The sequence below is a fragment of the Streptopelia decaocto genome, assembly GCF_964273445.1.
Source record: "Streptopelia decaocto genome assembly, chromosome: 2".
Classification (NCBI taxonomy): domain Eukaryota; kingdom Metazoa; phylum Chordata; class Aves; order Columbiformes; family Columbidae; genus Streptopelia; species Streptopelia decaocto.
In genome coordinates, this window is record NC_138655.1 from 41,417,663 (window position 1) to 41,443,023 (window position 25,361).

Consider the following 25,361-nt stretch of genomic DNA (forward strand, 5'->3'; position numbering starts at 1 on the left):
ATAAATTCAAGATTAACCTCACCATGAGTGATGGGATCAAAACGATAACAAGCAACAGGAGCCATTAACATTTTGAAGGCACTGGTTAACCAACCAAGAAAAAGCCTGGCACCACAGTTTCAGTTTTCCAGGACTTCAGAACTCAGAAAGCTGCAGTGGTTTATTATTTTACTGATTCATGCAATAGGAGAGTATAGACTTCCTCTATTACATTCCATATGGAAATTCTTTACAGGCTGTAAATAAGGGAGTAAAATCTAGGACTTCAATAAATTTGTTATTTAATAGAAATGGGTAATGCAAATAAAATTAGAGACAAAATTCAATGAAACTGGAGTCAAGACTATGATACATAAAAATACGTATCAATAGAAAACTGTGGTCATTAAAATGCAGCTGTAGGAACCTGATAAAATTCAGAATTATGATAAAAACTTGCAATTATAATCTTCAGTAGAAGTATGGGAAAGGCAAAGGTCACACCAAAATATAGTAACAGTATTTTTTTAGACCAAGACAGGTACAGAGAGAACAAAAGAGGGAGAGAAAACCTCGTTTTCTGGCACACAAGCTCTCCTTCCAGATGTGGGTGTTCTTGTGCTTCTGTATCTTGCAAGTAGAAAAGGGTCTCTGGACCACTGGGTCCAGAACAACATCAATATTGTCAGCATTCAATTATCAGTTTCTACTTGAAAAATGTTATGAAGCTTGGCTGTAATCCTTTGAAGGAAGTTGCTCCCACATCTCACTATTCTGGAGGACAAACACCTTCTTTTAACGAACAGTGAAAACTTATTCATGACCAGTCCATACCTGCAATTCTGCTAAGTAGCTGGTCAGTGTTTACAACTTTTCCCTTGATACTTGTTTTTCTTATGATGATCTCACATTTATTTACTTGACATTTCTGTGCAGGTTACTATACAAGCTGTCTTTAAAGAATTTGGTTTGTATAATGGTAATGATCCAACTAAAACAGCAAGCACTCTGCACAGGTTATTTTAATGTGCACACACAGAATGCTAGTGTTAATTTGCTTCTAGAATCAGAGCTAACTCATTTTGAGATGATGACTGGGTACCTCTTTAAATCCACCGAACTATTGTACCATAGACATATGCTATTAATAAATCCAGCAAATAGGCTTAAAAAAGCTAGCTTTAACATTCAAGCAATTTTCATGGTTTTTACACTTCCCTTTACCTCTCATAAGCTTAGAGATCATCCCAGCTTTATAATAAGTATTTACGAGTATTTACAGTGCTTACAACCTTTATCAAGGGAAGTTCAGGTTGTGTATTAGGCAAAGGTTCTTCCCTGAGAGGGTGGTCGATCACTGGAACAGCCTCCCAAGGGAAATGGTCATAGCACCAAGCCTATCAGAATTCAAGGAGCATCTGGATGATGCTCTTAGTCATGTGGTTTAGTTTTAGGTAGTCCTGTGAGGAGTGGGGAGTTTGACTCAATTATCTTTATGGGTCTCTTCCAACTTGAGATATTCTATGATTCTATGATTCTTTAGATATTACATGGAAAAGTGTGCAGAACAGAGATTAACAGAAGGAATGGTATTCTTTACATCTATTTTTGTCTATAAGTGTAGAACACTACATTTGTAAACATGTCATTCTGAAATTAGGAAACGTAAAGGTTAAGATTATTTACAATTTTTAATTCTTTCCCCTATGCATATGAATTACGAGAGATAGAATAAGGAGGTGAAACACATGCTTTTTCAGATCAGCTATTATTATTTGGACCGAAGCCAGGCGCATTTGAGGCACAGAAGCATTTGACAGTCTGTAGTTAGCAGCAGAGTCATGTACTATTTTTTCCCAGAGTACACCTGTCTCAATACTCAAAATAGTTTTCATTTAGCAGCTGTTAATTAATACTGCATTTTACCACACAATTTACCATGTCACCACCTGACCTGTTTATTTCCCCAAATTTTTCTTCACAGCACTCACATGAACAGCTACCCCATGAACAGACCATGGCAGAAGCAAATTTCACCAGACCAACAATCCCATGTCTAAAACCACAACAATCCTCTCTATTCCTACAATCTCCTCCTTCATTAGCTATCTGTTTCGTAGTCTGTGCTAGAAGATCCACCAGCCACCACTGTGTGAGCCTGATTTATCCCCAGCATATAATTAAAGTTTGCATCATAAAACATGAGCAGAAGGGGAAAAAAGTGGGATGGTTGAGGATAAAAAGTCAAACAAATGGTGCTCAGTCCCACAGCATTACAGTCACAAAGTCTCTAAGTAATACAGTTTAATTCAGACATTTTTTCTCTGAATAAAAAGGCTGTTTAATCAGAAAGTGTTTCAGCCTCTTTTTATTCAAAAAATTGGTTTTAAAGTGCCTCTCATCATCTCTCTTTCAGATTGAATCCAGACCTCTTCACTGTTCTGTTATCAAACTATCTTCTCTGAAGTTAAAAGCTATGTTCTCTTTTCACTGACTCATGCAGAAATATAATATTGGCAAAAAGACACAGAGGTAGTCTTTCAATTACCAAGTTACAGATGAAACTGCCTTCTCCAAAGCTTTCAGCATGACCCCTCTTGTACTGAGTCTGGCAGAAATGCACAGAAGTTCTTTTTTCCTCTCTTGTGTGAAAGAGAAATTGTTAACTACAAAATGTAGATTGAAAGGATGGTTTAACTGTGCTATCGCACTTTATGATGCACCAAGATTACCTGATAATAAAAAACTTTCGCTACATCTTTATCTCAGAAACAATGCAACAACCTAGTCAGAAAGAAGGGCCTGAAAATCAGAAGGTAAGGTCAGTGTCCCATAATATTAAGCAAGAGAACATTTGTGGAGAACAGATACTGCAAGTAGGGGAATGGAGCATATCAATATAACATGTTAATGATAATCAATGAACTTTTATTTAAACGGAGAGGAGTGTTTGGTTTTTATACCAATGTGCTTGTATGTCCCCCTACACTAATAACATTAAAGTTTCCTGACCAAAGAGACCAAATCTATGAGGAGGCAAGCTGACTGACCCTGAGGCTTTTCATGCCCTCAAGGGTATGAAGATCAAAAATCATTGTGGTTAGGGCTAGCCAGCCTCTCTCTTTAGCATTTTATGAGCCATTTACAGTTGCTAACTACATCACTGGAGGAAATCTCTCCTGCTATTCTTTTAAAGACATATTAATCAAACAGCAACCTGTTTTTCTGCTTTTCTTTCAGGCTCCTAATCTCTGTGCTCAATCACAGAGAGGCATAATTACAGCTCCAGGCCACTCAGCTCTCTCATAGAGACTGTCACATGGTATATTTCCCCACATCGATGGGCCATTTTCTGGACTTCTGCCCCTCAGTTTCATCTATATCCTTTTCCTCTAGCCTGCTTCCACAACAGCTGTTACCATTGAAATACCTGTTAATCATTTCAATTTTGCAAGATCAAGGCAAAGCATCTTAAGCATACCACCAAGTATTGCTATAGTTTTAAACATTCTGAAAAATAGGTTCTATAGTTACTAAACTTTGAATGGAAGTTTTTCTTGTCTCATTAATCTTGTCATCTGCAGTTGATAGGATTTTTTGGGGGAAAGGAAGAGAGGAGGACTGGAATCTGTCCCACATGGATATTACTCTAGTGAAAGCTCCAGCACAAGTATTACCAGTGGTGTTATGACTTTCCCCCCCAACATCACACCTTACAGGATGAGAATCTGCCCCGGCATTCTTGCTCTCTCACCCACATCTCCCCTAGGATATACTGGTCTTTCTGTGCCTTTGTACTTTCCTTAGGCCAGAAAAGAACAATGTCTTTTGGAGAGAAGGGAAGATCAAGCACAGACTTTCCACACTGTTCTCATTGCTGAAGCAAAGAGACCATATAGCAACAGGGATTGGTGTGCTAGAGCAGAACGTTAAAACAGCAGCAGCACTCAATAATTTTTATATTATCTGACATCAATCACCTTTAGAATTACAATGCAATCTTTATGGGAGTAATGGAGGTTTTAACACTTACAGCTAGTTTTGTTTCAAATCCAGAAATTGAAAGTATTCTGGAAGCCTGCCTCAGCCACTTACAAGAAAGAAACTAAAACAGCACCTACAATAGTCACACTGAGTTATAATCCTCAATTACTGAAAACAGAGTTTGTGATCTGACTCGTGTGATGGCTTCATGGTATCTAGGCATATGTGAGGTGTCTTTACTATTGCCTCTATTGTAAATCAAACACAAATGCTGAAAATCTTAACAAAGAAGGAGTCTTTTTGAAGCACCTATGAAATTCAAAGACTCACCCATCTCTTTTCCAGTGATTCTTTTTACCTGAGTATACCCAGTAACAACAGGAAAACAACACAGGGGGAGTGTTGTAGCAGCCAAAAAGTAATAGAGGGCCTGATGAAAAACAATGAACTCACCTCTATAGGCATCAGTCTGTGGCCTGATTTAGCTGATGTGGTATTGTGCTTACCTGGAAGAATGGGCTGACCCTGCCGTAAAACAGGAAGTTCCACAGATATTTCACCATCAGCCTGGTCCCGGGCCAGCCATCGATGTGCAGGGAAAGAAAACTGCTCCCCTGAGAAAAGGTTCAGCAACTGCACCTAAACAGCACCAAGAATTGCAATTTAAGTTGCTGATCTCAATCCAGATAGAACATGAAATGTGTGGGATGCTGTTGAAATCTGTGCGGGTAGAGCTCTGTGGCACGTTCACAAAACCATAGGTTTTGGGCATGTCTGCTCCCTGGATACAACTTCTCCAAAGTTGACTTTCACTCAGCCAGATTTGAAAGTTCAGGGCAGGGTAACTCAAGTGCAGCCAAGAAACAAGGTTTATCAGCCCAGGTGCAGTCCCACAAAGCATAGTCATATTGTTCCATATTTCCACATGGGCTGGCAGTAGCTGGCATGGCTTACCAAAAGCAAAAGTTCGCACTGGGAGGCTTGGCAAAACTTGCAGTTCTACTCCATTAACTCATTTTCTTATCAGAACAGGAATTAAAGGACCAGGTTTTGATTCTTCAACATTGTTTGTGACATAAATAAACCACGAAAGTGTTAGTCCCAAAACCAGTCTGCCCCACACAATTTTCTTCCATGTTTAACTTTTAGCATATAGTAACAAAAGAACCATATGCATACCAGCTTAAGAAGGGAAGGAAATCTAGTTATTTTGAACTTCAAAATATTCCTTAGTAAACACCACATAGGCTGCTGTATATTAGAATAGCCCCTGATTATGCTAATTTATACTAGTAGCTACATGAGGTTTTGGACCAGCGGAGAAAAGCCAAGACACTTCTACCTGTAGTTTCACTCCTGTTACATGTTTTGCAGAATCTAATCTCCTTGATTTGAATATTGAACAAATTCAGAATTACTGGAAACACTTCTGTCTCTTTTACTGCTTGAATACTAAATTTTAAAGAAAGAGATTAATCTTGCTTGAAAAACCTCGCACATCTCAGCCTGTCAACGTCTATTGATGGACCTTGAAAAGGGAGCTTGGATTAGCAAAGCAGCACCTTTGTGGACATTTGCAGGCCTGATAGCATCTCGGTACAGAGACAGACACAGAAACCATGGAGTACTGGTGGAGAACTAGCAGGCCTGACTACCAGAAAAGCTCTGCAGTTGTAGAGCACTCTCTTAATTTCAGATCTTCCACAAAAATGTAGGTTTCCTAAGGAAAAATTATGTTAAGCATCTCACAAACCCACTGTAGGTTGTTTCTCTTCTGTGAAGTCTAGAAACCAGTGGCTCTACTCCTTTGGCTCTCTACCATACAAAATGTCAGGTGACTTTTAGAGTTTGGTTGAATGTGCTTCTTTTCTTTGACTTTCTGCTCGAAGTTACCAAGAGGGAATGACCTCACCCTGACTGATGAATCTCTCCATAAAAACTCTGCCTGATTGACTGAGATTTAGTAAGGAGACAATTAAAATTTGTAAGCCAATAATCAATGGAACACAGTGAAGTACTGAATCCTTCTTTTGAAAATTTACTGTTGATTTCAATTAATATATCTTAGCTGGGAAGCAAGAAGGGGAATAACTTCTCGTTTTTTCTTTCTTTTTTTAATCAGACTTCTTCAGTCTCTCTATTTAAATAGGTGTCTTTTACAAAGCCAGCAGCACAACTTCTGTTCACAGAGGATGGTGTACAACAAACTCGCAAAGGTCTGTTTGAGTCAGATTTTACAACCAAAACTTCTAGTACCAAGATTAAGCATAGAAATTAACATTTTCTATAAGAGAAAACCCACTGTTCTCTTCTAGCTTCTCAACTCAGATACCTTTTAGAAATTGCTGGTAACCTGTCTCCCTGTGTCACAGGACAATGCTATGAAGTGTTTTTCACTCTTTCACTGTTTCCGCACACACATTTATGAAAAGAAAAACAGCAAGGAACGGAAAAGTGTCTTAAATGATATTCTGACTCCAGCATTCCCCAAAACACAGCATAGCTGGAAAACAAATACGTAGGCATTATAATCAGGCAATCCTCACCTGAATTGAAAGAGATATAATCCCTATAATTGTAGCATGAAACTTCTTAGAGTGATATCACCAATGAGATTTTCATGTAGACATGCATTGGCTGGAGGTGTGAACTCACAGGATCTTGCCTAAACTTCAGTTTACACTGCCCAGACCCTACTTAGCCTCTTTCTGAGTCTCAGTCGTACATGAAAACAACTAGTGAAAGCATCAAATACCCACAGAATTTGAACATTGAACAGTGAATATTTAACTTCAGTGGACACTTTGCATTAGATTTAGACCTAGATTTACTCTGAAGTATGATTATAACAATGAGTTTACTGGTAGCTTCTAAACGCATTCATAAACTACTGCCTCTTAACTGAAGGATAAGAAACTGTAGCACAGAGACGTGTTTCAGGCACAGCACATCATTGACACACATAGTACGTCACCGCTGTTAAAAATAAAAGCCAGATCCTTTCATTCCCAGTCCAGGAGGCTATATACTATGCTTCACAACTAAAGCCTGAAACAGAACTAGCTGGTTTTCTTTGCTTTATTATCTTTGTTTTACCTGCATCAAGATCTTTTATAAATAAGGAGGGAAAATAACCTATTGCTGTCTTTTTCTTCTCAGTGACACAGAACTAGAAACACTTGCAGTGCAGCTCTGGTGCTGTGCATAAGGACCCAGCATCAGCCACAGATTTGAGGTGGATTTGGCTAGATTGAGTTTATTGACTTTCTAGGTTTCAGCAAATTCTAGACACTCTATAGTGTAAGACTCAGACTACAGTAGTCAACTGAAGCAGTCTTTCTTGATGCCTAGCTACACATTTTTAAAGAAACATAGTGTACAGCTTTCACTAAACTTCAAACAGACAGCCAAGTCATACCATCTTAAATTGCCTTTAATTCCACACAAAAAACACTCCTTCATAAATAATCTCTTAAATGAAGTTGTAAGCATTTGATGAGGCCAATATACTTATCTCAGGGATATTTTCTGACTAGTATTTTGTCTCCACTGTCAAAGTGACTGTTTTGGAAAGATCAAATTATTTCTCACTGCTTTTACCTCTTCACAGCACCAGGCAGGGGAGCTTCCTGTATTCGTGTGTTCTATGCGTATTTTGTAGAGATGTCCTATGTTTCCAGCATTAACCTGTAAAAGAAACATGATTGATGAAACACAGAACATTTGTTAATGGAAAAGGCATGCAACAGACATTCATTTAGTAACTTTCAGGTGACATTTTTGTTTTGAGGAATTAAATATTCTGATATTTAAACAAGAGTTTCCAAAATATTTTGCTCTGAGTAATCAGTAGAAGCTTGGCTCTTTTGAAGGACAACCCTCAAAAAAAAACCTGTTGGCCTGCTAACCCCATTAAATGTCTTCAGGATGCTGCTATAGCTATTTTTTTTCCCCACTGAATATTGACCTCAGTGGGAGATGAATATAGACCATATGCATGACTAAAAGCAAATGTGTCTTGACCCTAAAACCTGTCTCAGTTTAGCATCTATACCACTGACTTGATACAAAATTATTTCTGTCTCTCAAGCACCTCCCACATACCTCTGAATTTCTCCCTACAGCTCTACGAGGGTATGCCTCACAATTTTGAAAACAATTGTGTTCAATTTTGCTGTTTCTTTTTAAAAATCATTTCAATTAAATCTACTTTAAAAGCTGTATTTGAAAGATTAGCTCTTGGGCAGTCTGGATGAATGTGTCCAGTACAGATAAGAGGGTGCTGAAGGAATAACTTTGTATGAAGGTTATTCAAACAACTAGTTATGAACTTAAGTCTAGGTATAGAAAACTTATCTTCAAGGAATAGAAACACACTATGAGTGTCATCTCTCCTTGCTGTATCATTTTTTTTTCTTATTACATAGGCTGGATTTCCTGTCTTTCTGTTGTTTTCTGTAGAATTAATTTAAATGTTTTCATTTACAGTGTAGAGGTGGGTGTGAACTGAGTTCCCTGTATCATGAAATTCCCTGAACTCAGTGTTATAAACAATAAAGAGACAGAACAGAGAGGACAGACCAGAGTTAACTGAGATCTAGCATACAACACAATCAGAGAGGCTTTTCTCTTTCTACATGTTTCAGAGCAGGCACTCTTCAACTGTATTCAGTGCTATGGATATTCACTTAAGAGAGGAAATCCTAGATCCCAAACCGGGGACTGCCTCCATATTTTCCATTTACAGGTCGTTGGAGATGAAATTAATTGTGATAACGAAAGCAGAAAACAGAGCCAACAACACATATTGCGAAGAGGGTCTTTTTATCTGTCAGGCACCTGGTTACTTATTTTATCTACTCCTTTCAGTCTTATATTTGGTTTTTTTTTGATATCACAGATGGAGAATGGCATACTACCAGAGGTGTTGGGTTCTTCTAAAAAACTCCATCAGGCGGAAGAGGGTTAAGAACTGCATTTCCTACATCCCAAGCAGATACAAGGCTATTGTGAAAAAAGTGAGCTCTTAATCAATGCTGCCATTAAATACCTTTTCTCAGGAGGAGGCTTGCTATGCTAGAGACTAACAATGGAATCACCTGTTTGTTATATGGCCCTATAGCTGGCACCTGCTAGAGACACCCACTGACAATCCCATATTACTCGCTCAAGGTGTGCAGCTTTTGGTAAGAGACCTATTCTGGCTCCCTTGGATTACTGTGTCACAAGACTGACGGGAAAGAAATTTCCTTGTGTAACCAGGAGCAGAAGCAGCTTCAGGCAGACAGACTTTTTGCCTGTATAAAAATTGTCATTATAAAGCAGTGGGTATTTAATAAAGTTAAAAATTGACTCCTTACCCTAATTCTTCACTTCCTCATTTCATTTTTAATATTTTAGCCCCATTTCAAAATTAAAAACCAAACAAGTATCTCTTGTCCTGTATTTCTTGGTATTTTCTTGGGCACTATGTAATTTAATGTGTAGTTCTTCTTAAACAGACAAGAAATCTGTTGGATCAAATCAGCTTTGGATAGGTGAGTGGGAAAGGATACTAAATTTAGTTCTACATTTAAGTCCTGTTTCTTGTTTCCAGATATGTGTATCATACAAAAAAATGACTGTCTTTTCATCACATAGATTTTGAAATGTCATGCAATCTGGCAGGATACAACAGGGCAACAAAATGAATATATATTACTGTCTCAACCACGACATATTACTTACCGTGAAAATGTCTTCATTGCCTCTCTGAAATAATTTTCCCTCCTCTCCATCAAGAAAAATAGGCCCTGAACTGCCGTGATCCCCATACAGTGTGATATAAACCTTTGAGCTTGTTCCTGCAGATGGCATATCACTGGTGAGGACTGACACCTTCCATTTCCTAGCTAACAAAAGATAAAAAGACTCCATGAATTACTTAAACTCAAGATTCTTAAGCAAAATGCATTTCAGTAATCAAAATTCTAAATAATATAGTGTCAATGAATATAGAAATATGTATTTCACAAAATTACAGCAGGCAAATATTGAGTTTGCTAAGTTCAGCATGGAAAAATCAAGAAATGTCAGCTTGCATTCACATCCTCTACTATGTATGTCATATGACAAAGTCAAATTTGCATGAACATAGATCACTTTTCAAACACGGTTTTGAAATATTGTATTAAATTGTATGAAATATGGCTTTATTTTTTTCTTAGGATATATCAGCTCTGCCCAGTGCAGTGTTGCATAATGACAGTCATGCAGGTGCTCAGCAAGCTGGCTTGGGAATTACAAACTCATCACTTCAAGCATTAGGCTGTCTCAAAGCAAACAAGCTCTGCTGAAAGAGACCTCTTTATCCTTGCAAAGGCATGATGGGATATGCAGATCCCAACATATTCTTAAATTGCATAATACCCTCAGATATCATCACTCTTTCCATAGTTAAATGTCATAATTTTCAAGACCAAGTATGTGGATTTAGGCTTTGGTTTAGTGGAAAGTGAGTAGCAATGGCCTGGAATTAAGGGAATGGTGTCACTGGGGAATGGCTGATAATAAGGAGGAATATTAAAAAACACCCTCATTCTCAATGTTCCTAATTAGCTGATACCCATCTCAAATAGTATATATTTAAGCACCCGCTAAGCTTGTTAAGATCATTTTGCACCACTAGTTAATATCACTGTTTCTTAAAAGAGAGTTTTCTTTAAAGCACAGGCAGCAGTAATGCATGGTTTTACTGACTACAAGCAACCCCTGTCATCTAATGACTCATCTGTGCTACACATTTTGCCTGTATTACTGACTCTTCCCTCTATGACAGTGTCTTTGATCCTGTCTGCTCTGGCTAAAACATGAAGAAATAATATAGCAATGACGAGTGAGCTTAACACGATACGATGAATTTTGTGTTTATTGGCTATTTGAGATACTTAAAATATATCTATGTGCCTTAAACTTCAGGCGATAAGCTACTCTGCAGTTCTGTTGTGAAGTTCAGTGAAATCACTCTTGTTTTGAGTGTCACTCAGTATTTTAAGAGCCAGCCATGCACATTTTCTTAAAGGAGCCAGTGGACATTGATCATGATACACAGAGTTATGCTGTAGCAAAATATTGTCTGATGACTAGTGAAAACAATGATTTAAAGAATTTGCATATAGTTTTCTGTAGCATTTTGGAAAAAAATACAGTAGGATTGATATTTTTACTTACTCATGTTCAGCTATGTCCAAAAATAAAATATATTTAAGATATTGATAATAAGGGTGACCTAGGCATAGTGCACGTCAGTGTCTTTGTACATAGGAAATAAATGAGAATATATGTCCTCCATATCACTTAACACATGTTTGAATAATTATAACTGCTTTTAATAAAAGGTAGATTACAAGGCGTAGTAAAGGTACATTATGAAGTCTAACATTTTAATGAGACCTGATGAGAGAATCTATAAGTCTTGTTTGTGTCTTGCTATAACCACTGGGTAAAACCTATTGAGGAAACTTTTCTTCTCTGTGGCCATTCTATTTTGTGTGTAAAACACACATTTCCTGGGAAATGCAGTACTGTAGATTCATTACCTATTAAAATGGATATTTTCTCCCATATTTTGAGAGGAGAGAGAGGGACACATTCACATAATGCTTGGTTCATCTTTGAGGGCAAACCTCAAGGCCTTGAAATTCAACAGTAATGTTTTGAGATGAACTTAATTGTTTGAAAAATGTTTGTAGGGCCATGACCAGAGTAGAAAGTGTGAAAATTTTAAAAGACAGAGACAGAATCTGAGAGAAGTTCTATTGTTCAAGAGCAGGCATTTAAAATATATTATTATTGTGAGAAATTTGGAGTACCCGCCGCTACTCGATTTTAAAGAGATATTTTTAAAGCAACACTTTTCTGAAGCTACTGTGAATGTGCAGCTATAGTACCAACAGTTCCTAAGTAATTATATTGTCATTATTAAATAATAAATTGCAAAACAGCAACTCTTACCAACAGGTTAAACTTCATCATTACAAGAATTGTCATAGCCTGAATACATTATACTACAAGAACAGAGGAAAAATAAAAACTGTGAGACCTGAGGAGGAGAAGTAACCAGCAGAATCACATTTTCCGACAACAGTGTGACCCTTCTCAAAAGTTGCTGTAATCTGCTTTTCCCACAGCTGAAGTTAGCTTGCTGTTTCTGTTACAAAGGGGATTCTTTACACTATCCAAAGCAGTGTCTGCTCCAACTTCCTGTGAGCCATGACTGATGATAGGTGACCATCTAATTCTCCATGTTAATTTCATTTATAACTGAGAAACTAGCATATGTAAACAACATCTAAGTCATTCTATGCAGGTGTACCTAAGTTCTTGTCTTAATATAGTTTATTAAGGTAAGAAAATTGCATTAAATAGTCTCCCCCTCATTCTTAAAGTGGATTTAATGATATTTGATTACATCAGTGCTATAACAGTCAAGCAACTTGTTTAATAGTGATAAATTAAAAAATTAAGTGGCCATGATTTCTTGTGACATCCTTGGAAGTAAGGAGAATTATGCCTTATGCATTTCAGAAATGAAAGCCAATGAATGATCCCAAAGTATTGCTTCTATACACTCAAATTGAGGAGCTTAACACTTCTGAGAAATCGGTCATTTCTTATTAGTTTTTGTTATGTACACTTTTAGGTATGCAAACCCATGTCATCCAGCTTTCTATATGTCACACTGAAAATAGTAGTGATTACTATAGATCACTGTGTGCAATGACTTTTTCTCCAATACGCTGTTTTCAGTCTCTTGGAGCCTTTCCAGTTAATACTGGAAATGAGCTCTAGTTGAAAATATAATTATGAGATAGTACTGGAAAAACAAAACAAAACAAAAACAAACAAACAAACAAACAAACAAACAGAAAATACTGTATTTAGAAGAAATGCTAGTCTGGACTGTTATTGAATAAGATATTTGTATTATTAGTATTTTTTAAATGCCTTAATATTTCTATTGGTGCACAGTAAAATTAGTCTAGAATGCCTTTGATTTAAAAATAGGGAATTTTCAAAACTAAGGGAAGAGGTTAACGAAGTAAATTGAACTGAAAAATCAGGTATAGCAAAGGAAAACAAAATGAACTAGTAAAATGGTTATTTAACCACACACACTAAAAGAGAATAATCAATGAAGGGCAGCAGAAAGTGCAAGGAAATGCACTTAAAAAATACTACCAAAACTTAATGCTATGAACAGGGAATTTATCACTTACAAAAAATAAAGGAATCATTGATGTGACTGTAAGATACACCAGGACAGAGGTTTCCAAGTAAAGAAATTTTACTCTCAGTGTCCCAGAGTTCAGAGAGACAATCTTTTAAATATTGCACAAAGTTTCGGTAGCCATATTAAAATATTAAAAATAAAAATAAAAATTAAAAAATGGTTTATTGAAAGGTAAAAAGATCCTGAGAAAGAGAACTAGGATGATTAGAGGAAATATTTATGTAGGAGAAGGAGGAAAAAGACATGTCTAAGTAAATTACAACAATGGCTTGGGGACACATGTATATAAACTAGCCGTGACTAAGTTTAGGATAGAAATTAGAAAATAGTTAAGACAGACATCAGAAGGACTCAAGCTCTAAAATAATCTTCCAGCAGAAACTATAATGACTATAGGTAACAAGTTTTAAAATGAGATTTAGTGATTAAATGGAATTACTTACCTGACTGTGTGGGGTGTTTTTCTAGCAGGGGGGTTAAACTAGATAAGCTGAAACTGTCTGTGACTGTGATTTATATGGTTTTTTGGCTGTTTCTTTTTTAATAATGGCAAGGCAAAAACTGAATTCCTTCTATAACAATAGCATAAACTATATAAAGCTCTTGAACGCCTGCTGAAATGTTTTCTATCCTGTTCTTCACACATTAATATGCTTGTCATTTCCGAGTGTTTTTTTATCCTGACTTATTCAGAAAGTCTCCATGCTTCTTGCAGTCAATGTGCAGACTTAAGCTACCTACATAAAGCAGCTCATATCCTTTCTTATGGTGTTTTTCCCTCGTCAGTCAGTACATTGCACTAGTCACCAGCATGGTGAGGTTCTCTCTTCAGCCTTCTCCAGCCTTACTTAATGAAAGCAACTTTATTTTATCTGCATATCTCAGACACTTAATATTCCATCTCTTTAATGAACCATTAACAATTATGTAAACCCTTTGACAGTATGGTGCATCTAACTGTCAACCTTTTGTCCTGCTCTGAGGTGAACATTTTATTCCTTCGCAATTAATGTATTGAAATCAGAATCAAGTCTTTCAGTTAATATAACAACAATTTCACCACTTGCTGTGGTCTCTGCTAATTGTAACATCGTACAGTACATCACATCAGAGATTCTGAGTGCTTAATAAGCATCTGATTAAAGGTTCTTGATTTTGATCTGAAAAAGTTAAGGTGCTGTGAACCCAGCAGAAAAACTGCAAGTGATGAAGACAAACATATGGCTGTTAATTAGCCTACCAAACATTAGACATTATTTACAGCATAGAAGTCTGGTACCCAGAATGCCATATGACATTTAGTTGGATGCTAGTAATTTCAATCTCCTTTTTCCAAACATAAGTTTTAATTCTGTATTGACATATGAAAGGATGAAAAAATACCATCAAGACTATTCTCTTGAAGCAGTTCTAGAACATGCCAAGAAGGATGCCAAAAATGTAGAGATGGAGGGAAGAACATCAGAAAGAAGGCCGGCATAAGAAATAACACACAGCTATTTGGTGTGAAATAAATTAGATGATACACATTGCTTTAGAGTTGTAATGTCAGTTTATTACACGGAGTACAATGCTTCAAACAACAGAAATGTATCAGTTTTTTATGGGGAAATGTGTCTGACACTGAACTCCTAAAAAGAATTGAAGACTACTTCTAGGTTTCTTACCAGTACTGAAAACTCCTTTTGCTCCAGATCCAACTTCTCCTTCCCCTCCATGTGCCTTCTGTCCCACAGGGAGACAATCAAATCCTCCAGGCCAAGAGAGATTTGTGTCAGCCTTTCATTAGTTCCCCAGTCTGGATAACCGAAGGATCATGATCCAGGGCTTATCACAGCCATGTACATGCCAGTTAGTCTAGACAAAGCCTCCAAGAGTACAGAATGACCAAATTCTCATTATCTAGCTTAAAAATACCACTTTCTTTCTTCAGGTAAATCTCTGACTCCATTGACATTGAAGTAAGGTACTATGCATTGTTAAGGATCAATATTTAACAAAAAAAAAATTAAACACTCTGCCTAATCACAATATACATTAAATATTTTCCAATTTTCTATTTAAAACCATTCACTAAAAAATGTAAACCATATATAAGTGTTTACTATACATACATAATATTTAAAAATGCTGTAAACAGGTCTCCAGAATAATTCTAATAACAGATTGAAAGATCCTGAAACATATTACATATGCCTTGGATTCTCATAGTACAACATATTTACACACACACACACAAAAAAAAAAAAAAAAAAAAAGAAAGGACATGGACCACCATGAAAGTACAGAGGTTAAAGAAAAACACACAACTAAAACTTGTAGGGTATGTAGAACAATTTTAAGAGTAAATGGTTCTTCCTCAGAAGGGAATATGGCAAGAGCAGTCAGGAAGTCCATTGACACACAGTATCCTTTCTCAGTTCCTGTGAAATCTCAGTGGCAATAAATACACTGCTTTTCTAGTTATCCTCTGGGTAAAAGAGGTAAACTTCATTTGGGGTCTGGATGATGCTATACAGAGACTGAAAGATCTCTCTACTCACTGAAGTTGGCCTTTAAAAACTGAATTAGCAATCCTATAATGTTAATCTATAAAAAATTAATATGACTTCTGTTTCCTACTTCTCATATATTTCAGTATTTCAATAGTATTTCCTACTTTTCTTTAAAAATTAAACATATCCCTTGGTTTTGCTCTGGAAAAAGTGTTTCTACTGAGAGGTTATTCTCAAACTGTCTCAAATGTCATTAAATACAAGAAACTTATCTTGGAATTTGGGTGGGTATTTCAAATTTCTGTTTTCTGTTCTAACAAGCAATAGTTGTTTCTCTGTAAATGAGATGGTTGGTATGTAACTGAATATCTCTGAACAGATAACATTTCAGGGAAAAATGATTTTTAACCAAGAAATCACTGTCTTAGAAGAACAGCTTTTCTTCCTATATTGGTTCCCATAAAATCTAATTAATTATCTGTGTTTCAGCAATGTGATTTACATTTATCCAGATCTGGGCTGTGTTCACATTGAGAGTTTTATTTGGTGTGGCATTCAGCAGTTTATTTTGCAATTTTATTTTTCTGAATATGTTTTCACTAATCTAATGTTATAAAATTCCAAGATCTCTATTACAAGTCTTTCTCTTCTTTACAGTTTCCATTATCTATTGTACAAATGTAAACTTCTTCTTCTTTTTCTTCCTCTTCTTCTTCCATAGGAAAGGCATTTTCATTTTTCAGATTTTCAGAGGCATTATGTTCCAGGTTATTTAAAGAAATGTCACACTTCACAAATGTTTCAGAATGACAGGCTTCTGTTGGATCTTCCAACATGGGAGAAAATTTTTCTCCAACAATATGAATTATGGTTTGGCATACTTTTGGCTTTTTATTGGTTAGCTCACTATTTGTGCCTATCACAAGATCACTGGGTATGTGATTGGCTATATTATTTTGACAGTTGCTGAATTCCACTAGTTTTACATTCATATCCTCTATAACATGTAACTTCCCTAAACTGTTTGTGTCTTTCAGAGTTGAAGATGCAAGTATTCCAAAGTTGCTAATAAAATCTAAGGTGTTATTAGCATAAAACCTATTAAAAATATTATTGGCAATCTTATTGATACAGTTATTCTTCAAAGTCACATTATTATTTTTGTCTGTTATTAAATCTTCCCCCAACCATTGTTCACTCTTTTTGGCCAACCAACATGGACCCAGTTGGTTCTCAATATCAGATGCCTTTTGGTAGGCACATCCTCTCTGTTCCTCATTAATTGGTGTTACCATCACCATCAGTATTGGACAATGTTGTCCACATATAGCATGAAGTTTATCCAGAGAATCTTCTTCCTGAAGATCATTTCTGCTAGCAGTACTAACACCAGTTGGCTGAGACTGTATGGGTTCCTCATTTAAAGGCTGTTCCAATGGATGCACCTTGTTATCAGGCAACCTAAGTTCTACAGATGTAAAGGCTGGAAAATTATTATCAGCCTGTGTGAAAGTATGTGTGGAAGTAGAACCTACCATGACTGATGGTTTGATCTTTTCTTTGTTTGCTGCAGCAAGGGAAGCAATCTTACCATTGCGGCTAGGTTTGCTTTTTGTACTTAAGTCATCCTGAAAGGGGTCTGAATCACTATTATGAGGTATGTTGAAGTAGTTGCAAAAATTTTCAGATGGTTTAGCCATGTCTTCAAGTTCTGAAGAAGAGATTTCATTGAGGATTGGGTACTGATTCAGATTGCCAAAGTGTGAGTATGGAATGTCATCACTGTTAGTATCAAGGACTGTGTCTGTTGATGTTGTATCCAAATTACCATACATTCCTGTCCGTTCAGGTGGTGATCTTCTTATCAAATGATTTTCTTTGAGAAGCCATTTGCCTTTATCTATTAATATTCCTTCATCGTCATTAGCTTGTACTCTAAGCTGACAATGTTGCTTTGTAGATTCCCTTGAACAGTCATTAGTATAAATTGCCTCTTCTCTGTTAAGAGTAGATTGTGGTGTTGGTAAAGTATTTTCTCTTCTCAATATAGTGTCTTCTTTGTTTGTGTTTACTGGAAATTCTTGTGAAGAATGTGACAATTTCTCTGAAGAACAAGACCTAGGTTCTTTTGAAAAATAAATGTGTTTTTCCACCACTGTAGAGTGTAATTCTTCAGTATCCTTTTGAAATACTTTTGACATATAAGGAAATCCTCTGTGAAAGTCAGGCTTAAATGAAGCTTCTGTCTTGCCATAAAGTCGTTCAATAGTTCTTTTTACATAGCCAGTATTATAATGTTTTTCAAGTACTGCTTCATCTCCACTTTCATTGGTCAAATCACTGGATGCTCTGAAGTTATAATCACTTTCTTCAGTATCTGGTCTATAATCTGACCAGTCTGAAGTAGCAGGACTTTTAAAACACTTTTTTAACTGAGACGTGTCTGAACACATTTTATTCTCTAGTTCTTCTACTTGCAATTTCTGTTCTCCTTCACTCATATCACATTCTGTAACTTGTTTTGATTCATAACAAAATGATAATGGAGAGATTGTAGATAACCTCTCAGAGGTTTCTTCACAAGATTCTTTATCTTTCTGGTCTTCATGTACAGAATATTCCTCATTACATTCTGCAGAGGTTTCAGCAGCTAGTTTAAGTTGGTTATTTGTTTTTTTGTCATTACCTGCTGACTTTGGATCAACTTTCTCATCTTCATTTTTATCAGTACTAACACATATAATATCTTTTTCACCTTCTAACTCAGAAGTATCCTGATCTAAAATATTATTTTTATCATTAGAAGTTACACTATGAACTGTCGAGTTAGGTTCTACTGACGTTTCTGACTCCTCATCAGTGAATGATAAATCAGTGGTTTTATCTTGGGATTTTTTACAGAGGCTATCAGGCATTTCTTCATTTCTTTCAGGTGGTTCTATAGTTAATGCAAGGATACAGCTATGTGAATTAGTATCGGCACATTGACCATCTAGCTGTGTTTTGGAAGCACCCAAGTCTAAAGTCTCTGTTTCTCTATGAAGATCTTTCTGTATATTGAAACAGCTTTCCAATTCACCAGGCAATTTTACATCTTCTTCAGAATTTACACTGTTCTTTGGAATACAAGACTCAACTGGTTTTACATTTTCATGCAAAGGAATATCATTATGAATGTCAGATATGGGTATATTCTCATGAAAATGTCTGGAGTCCTGCATTTTGAGTTCTTCCCCCAAGTGTAATAAGTTACTTTCTGTTGATTGTTGAAAATGCGAGAAGGCAGCCTTCAGTTCGTCAACTTTTTCTATGACTGTAGTTTGTTTCAGAAATTGGAATTGTGTAAAAATTTCAGAACAGCTACAGGTAGTTTTTTCCACATCATCTTTGAATGTCCCAATCAAACTGTCTTTCAGATTCAGCACAAGTAGCCAAGCTAGGAGGACATTGGAGGAAGAACCGAAAGCTGAAGAAGAAAGATCTGAAAGGCGGCAAGCTTTTCCTATACAGCCACTATGTTCTTTCTGGAGACCAAGCAAAGCTGATTGCAGTTCATGCAGCAACATGCTAGACATGCAATTATTCTGAACATCAATTCCCATTGTCTCATTGACAATTGTGCAATCAACTTGAACAGCAACTTCAGATTTTTTTCTTTGACATAGGTTGGTATCTTGAATGTCATCTTCTGATGTCCTTTTATCATTGCCCTGTGTTTCATGAAAAAAGTGTAGTTTACCATCATGATGAAATTCTGACTTCAGTGAATACTTAGCTTCTTCTACTATAGTTGTACTAGCATGAATCAGAGAGTCAGTTTGTTTTTCACCTGAATCCTTGGCTGATTCTTCTAAATTTCCCAATTCACAAATAGACTTTAATGGTTTTTTGGTTAGATTGTGTTCAACCAGATGGTTTTTTCCAGTCACATGCAGTTTATTTGTGATAAATCTTGTTTCTTTATCTATAGAAGCATCAGTATTTTCTTTTGGAAAATTACAGACATTGCTATTCTCTACATTCGCTTCTTTTTTATTTATGGGAGGCAAGACAGGATTTGGTAACAAGTTTTTCAACCAAGTTTGTACATAGTTTTCAAGTGAATGCTCAACAACCTCCTCTGGAAAGTCCTCCTGTTTTAGAGCCTCTACTGTAATAGCACTCTCTGACATATTTAACTTCTTTGCAAATTTATTTGTATTTTTCTTCATCCCCTTTTGCTTTTTCTCTTTCTTTGATGACAAATTTTCCAAAATATTGTATTCCTTGCCTTTTTCAAAGTTGAGATTCTTTGGCACTTCTGACAATGGCTTTGAAATCACTGGTGAGTTAGATGTCTGTTCAAAAGAACTGTTTGTGAGCTGTGTGCCTTCTTTCTCAGTACTCAGTGTCTCCTGACTGTGTTCACATTCATTATTTGAGTTAACTGTCATTAGACCATCTTCAGTCTTTGTAGATGAAACGATACTATTTCTTTTGCCTGACTTCAATTTTACCTTGTCCAACTTGTTGGGTTTACTTCTTGTTTTTTTATTAGATGATAGTCCATTTTGTCCCCCTGAATCCTGGTGATAGAATTCATGTTCAGGATGTGTGGTTTTGTCTGAATTGACAGACCCATCATTGTTTTTTACAAAAAAATCCATTCCTTTTTTCTGAGGCATTTCAGAATAACTATCCATAGCTTTTGTTGTGTAATCCTGTGTGGGTTTGCTTGTGATATGCGTTCCCTCACTTTTAATTATCCCTGAAATTTCTTTATCTCCTTGATGTTCACATGTACCTTGCTCTAGATAGCTAGAGGATTTTCTTTTCTTCTTCTTTTTGGTGAGGGAAAGTGCAGATTGGCTGTCATCAGTGAGATCTGTTGACATCGCACATTCAGTCCTGACACTGGTTTGATTCTCACTTCCAGTAACAGTTGGAAAGAATCCAGTTGTTGGATTTATTTTCTCAAGAGGAGCTTTACTACATGGAGGTTCCATCGTCTTCATCTGGCTGTATCTGGCACTGGCTGAATGCACTGAATCTTGAGAAATAGGTAATAAGACAGCAGCTTTGCCTTTCCTTTCTTCCTTTGATGGACATAATTCTGAATAACTAATGAAAGAACTCAGTGATCTTTTTATTTGTTTAATATTACATGACTCATGGATGTGGTCTGCTGAACCTGGCCTAGCTGCCTGGTAAATTTTTGATGATGGTGTGAAACCACTGAAGGTGGCTTTGCAGGTTGATACTAAACTATTATATGTACCTTGTTCCACAACTGATTTCTCTAACATATTCTGTGCCAATTCATCCTTGTCAGGCACTTCTAATGTCTTACTGTTTGTGGTTTCTATTACATCATTACTTTTGTGGCTTACTTTAAAAAGCATTTCTTCTTTTATATTCTCTGAAGAAAGCTTGAATAAATCATTGTCACTCATCTCACTAAACTTAAGATTACTGACACTTGATTTTTTTCTGCTTGAATGGGCTACCATGCAATACTCAGATGTATTTTCTCCATTCTGTATTTCCTCACTGTAGGAAAATTGCCCTACTGTCTTCTCCTGAACCTCTTTCTCAGATACCAAGGTGACACTTTCAACTACTGCTTTCTTTTGCCTAACACGCCTTGGCCCAGGAGTGGGAGGCCTATAAAAGCGAGGTCTGATGTTATCCTCCGGTACATCACTTATGTCTGGATCTGTAGAATTGTTCTTACAGCTATTACAACCAGCAGTTTTTAAATCAGACTCTGATTCTTTATCTAACAGTTCTGCATTGAATTGCCGTAATGAGTCTTCCTCTTCTTTTTTGTAGCTTTTCAAAAATGGAGTATCTTTTGGTTTTGTATATTCTGATACATTTACATTAGATAAGCATTTTTCTGCACGAATTGCAGAATTGCAAATAGAGGCATTTTTGTCATCAGAAAGCCCAGCACGACTTACAGTCGTTGTCCATTTAATGGTTTCCTCCTCTTTAATTCTGAGTCGAACTTTCATTTCCACTGTGATACTGCCATCTTGATTAAGGTGAACTGATTTCTCAATGTCATCTTCATACTGTGCCACAGATAATTCTTCACCAGTAACTATCTGTTTTCCTCCTACACCGTGACTGTCAGGAACATAGGAAGAATCTGAGTTGTTATCATTTTGGTTGCTACCATTGCTGGACCCTTTGTCAGAAGAAACTGAGAATATCTGAGATCTTGAGCTAGAGCCCATTTCAGCTCTCGCTATCAATAATTACATTGAAAGAAGCCAAATTCAGGTGGAAAGCAGAGCAAATAAATATCATGCATAAGGATCCAGATGGAGACACAGCAGACAGGCAGCAAAGGAAGAGAAAAGAAGAAAGGAGAAAAATTAATACAAAAGAAGCTAATGAAGTATGCTTATTTTACCAGAGTATTAAAAAGTAAAGAGGAAAACATTGTTGCTCTTGTTGTTCATTTCAGGAAGTTGTTAGAGAAAAATAACCAATTTTTAATATAGAATCAAGCATTTAACTACTTTTCCACTTAATTTTATTTTGCAATGGGTTCTCTCTAACACCAGAGCTATAGTCTTATTTGAAGTCCCAAAGCCTAAAAAAGTACTAAATGCTTTTATTTTATACTTAGTTGGGAGGTGGGGTTGCCTTGAACCTGTCAAGGGATTCACAGGCCCTCACTTGTTTGCACTTCAAGCTACCAACCTTACCTCTTCTTCATGCCTTAGTGATCACTAATATATAATTGTTTGACCAACCTGATCTCCTTCTATGACAAGGTGACCCACCTAGTAGATAAGGGAAAAGCTGTGCATGTTGCGTACTTAGACTTCAGTAAGGCCTTTGATAACATATTCCACAGCATTGTCCTGGAGAAGATGGCAGCTCATAGCCTAGATAAGTGTACTCTGCCATGGATAAAGAACTGGCTGGAGGGCCGGGCCCAAAGAATTGGGGTGCAAGGAGGCAAATCCAGTTGGTGGCTGGTCAGGAGTGGTGTTCCTCAGGGCTCGGTATTGGGGCCAGTTCTGTTTAATCTCTTTATCAATGATCTGGATGAGGGGATTGAGTGCACCCTTAGTAAGTTTGCAGATGACACCAAATTGGTAGGGATTGTTGACCTACTGGAGGGTAGGATGGCCAGATAAAGGGATCTGGACTGGCTGGATCAATGGGCTGAAGTCAATTGTATGAGGTTTAACAAGGCCCAGTGCCAGGTCCTGCACTTGGGTCACAACAGTCCCAGGCAGTGCTACAGGCTTGGGGAAAAGTGGCAGAAAGCTGCCTGGTGAAAAAGGACTAGAGGTGTTGGTCAACACGTGGCTGAACATGAGCCAGCAGTGTGCCCAGGTGGCCAAGAAGTCCAACAGCATCCTGGCCTGTATCAGAAATTGTGTGGCCAGCAGGACTAAGGAAGTGATTGTGCCACTGTACTTGGTGCTGGTGAGGCTGCACCTTGAATACTGTGTTCAGTTTTGGGTCACTCATCATAAGAAAGACATTGAGGTGCTAGAGATAGTGCTGGTGAGGGGCCTGGAGCACAAGTCTTATGAGGAGCAGTTCAGGGAACTGGGACTGCTTAGCCTGGAGAAAAGGAAGCTGAGGGGAGATGTTATCGCTGTTTACAGCTACGTGAAAGGAGGTTGTAGCATGCAGGGGCTTGGTCTCTTCTCACACGTAGCAAGTGATAGGAAAAGAGGAAATGGCCTGAAGTTGCACCAGGGGAGGTTTAGATTGCATATTAGGAAAAAAAATTTTATGGAAAGTGTTGTCAGGCATTGGAACAGGCTGCTGAGGGCAGTAGTAGAGTCATCATCCCTGGAGGTGTTTAAAAAGCGTTTAGACGAGGTTCTTAGGGACATGGTTTAGTGCTAGAGTTAGGTTATGGTTGGACTCGATGATCCTGAGGATCTCTTCCAACTGAATTGATTCTATGATTCTATTATTTCCTATTAGTTCTTGCAGCTAGTGCTAAAATGTGCCAGTCTAGTTGAACATATATGTCCCTGGGTTTAATCTAACATGTGAATAAAGGGTTCAGATTCAACTCCCTGGACTGATCTTCTGTAGATAAGTAAATGCTGAAGCAATTGGACTTCTTATAAAATCTGAATTTAAATCGTGACATTCTGAGATACATTTTATGCTACAGTACTGTAGACCACGGCACAAAACTCAGTAAAGCCAATGAGAATACTTTCAGACTTCAATGAATTGTGAGTTTGGCCCAATGTGTTTGCATAAACATTAAATACTTCCAAAATATGTTCTGATTACTCTGTAAAAACTTGACTTTAAAAAAAATCCACATATCTCATCTCTCTCTGGCAGTTGTCACTGAAAAGGTGAGAGATAAAAGAACATGAGATAAAAATAAAGTTTTGCTGTCTTCCAAGAAGTTCTGCATGTGTGAAGGAAACAGTGCATGTACACCCACACAAAGACATCCACAACTGCTACTGATACCTAAATATATAGGAGCCACCACTTAACAGAAAGGTTTCACTTGCAGAAAGGTATTTTAACATATGCAATATTATCTACCTTGCTTGAACTTAAGCATATATTTTTTTTGCTCAAGTGAGTCACAAATGGTCTCATATCAAGACTTTCACAGTGAACATATTACTATTACAGATATGTCTCTATAATTTCAGACCAAGTGCCTTGCAAGCTTCCCAGGCATATGCTTTGCTATGAACTGAATCAGAAATAAAAGTTCGTACTAACTCCTCTAACACAGACCAGACCTTATGCTTCCCAAAGTAAAAATGTCACCTTCTCTGTCTCGGGAATTGGAATGAAGTGCCTGAAATTTGATTTTTCAGGCTCTCACATTGTCAGTGATGTCTCCTACACAGGATACTTTTGAATTTCTCAGGTTAAAGACAAAAAGAGGGTTGGGTTTTTTCTCCTTCTGTAATTGCTTTTAACTAAAGATTAGAAGAGGGAGTTTATCAGATTAGCAACTACTCACATTTTCTACCATTGCAAGGCTCAATTTCTGGATCAAAGCAAAATTTGGGCAGGATTTTTTGTTTCTGTATAACTTTTATTCTCAATATGTTTCTATTCATTCTCTCTCGACTCATTAGTTATCCTCTACAAACAGCTCTCAAGCTGTGCAAGTCAAAAAACATGAAGACTGAGAAAAACTGAAGTGAAAGTTTTGATGGAGACCTGATAAATTCTGAGGGATGTGGAAGAAACCCTTTCAAGTAAATGGAAGCCAAGTGTCTTATGTATAAATGTGCTCTGTGACTCAGTCAAGATTACCATGGAAAGTCTCAGCACAGCAACAATTACAGTGTTCCCTGGACTCTTCAATGCAGCATGAGGCTGTATCAAGAGTACAAGGTATCTCTGGATTAAACAAGTTTCCACCTAGACAGTATCTTTGCCCTACAAGATGCTCTAATGTCAAGGATTCCCACATGACCTAAAGCTCTGGAACTGCAGCATTTTTGTTACCCTCAGCCTCAGGCTATTCAGCTGACCTTACTCCTCTGCAACAGCTCCTTATGCTCTTGATCATCCACTGGCTACTTCACAGTCTTACTGATGTTGTCAGTGGCACAACTCCATGAGTAATCAAAGGAAAATAACATGTTTATCTTCTCCCAAACATGTAAAAAAAAACCCCA

At 37.1% G+C, this 25,361-nt stretch overlaps 1 protein-coding gene across 1 annotated transcript in view; it reads right to left on the minus strand.

Annotated features, from left to right (window-relative positions):
• The window catches only part of RP1 (RP1 axonemal microtubule associated), a gene marked incomplete at both ends in the record, with an annotated part of 175,464 nt that overhangs the window by 147,338 nt on the left and 2,765 nt on the right, over positions 1-25,361 (minus strand). Inside the window, 3 exons of the mRNA XM_082044556.1 lie at positions 4,470-4,602; positions 7,564-7,650; positions 9,691-9,854. Of these exons, the coding sequence (XP_081900682.1) occupies positions 4,470-4,602; positions 7,564-7,650; positions 9,691-9,854 (384 nt within the window). The remainder of the gene's footprint in view (positions 1-4,469; positions 4,603-7,563; positions 7,651-9,690; positions 9,855-25,361) is intronic.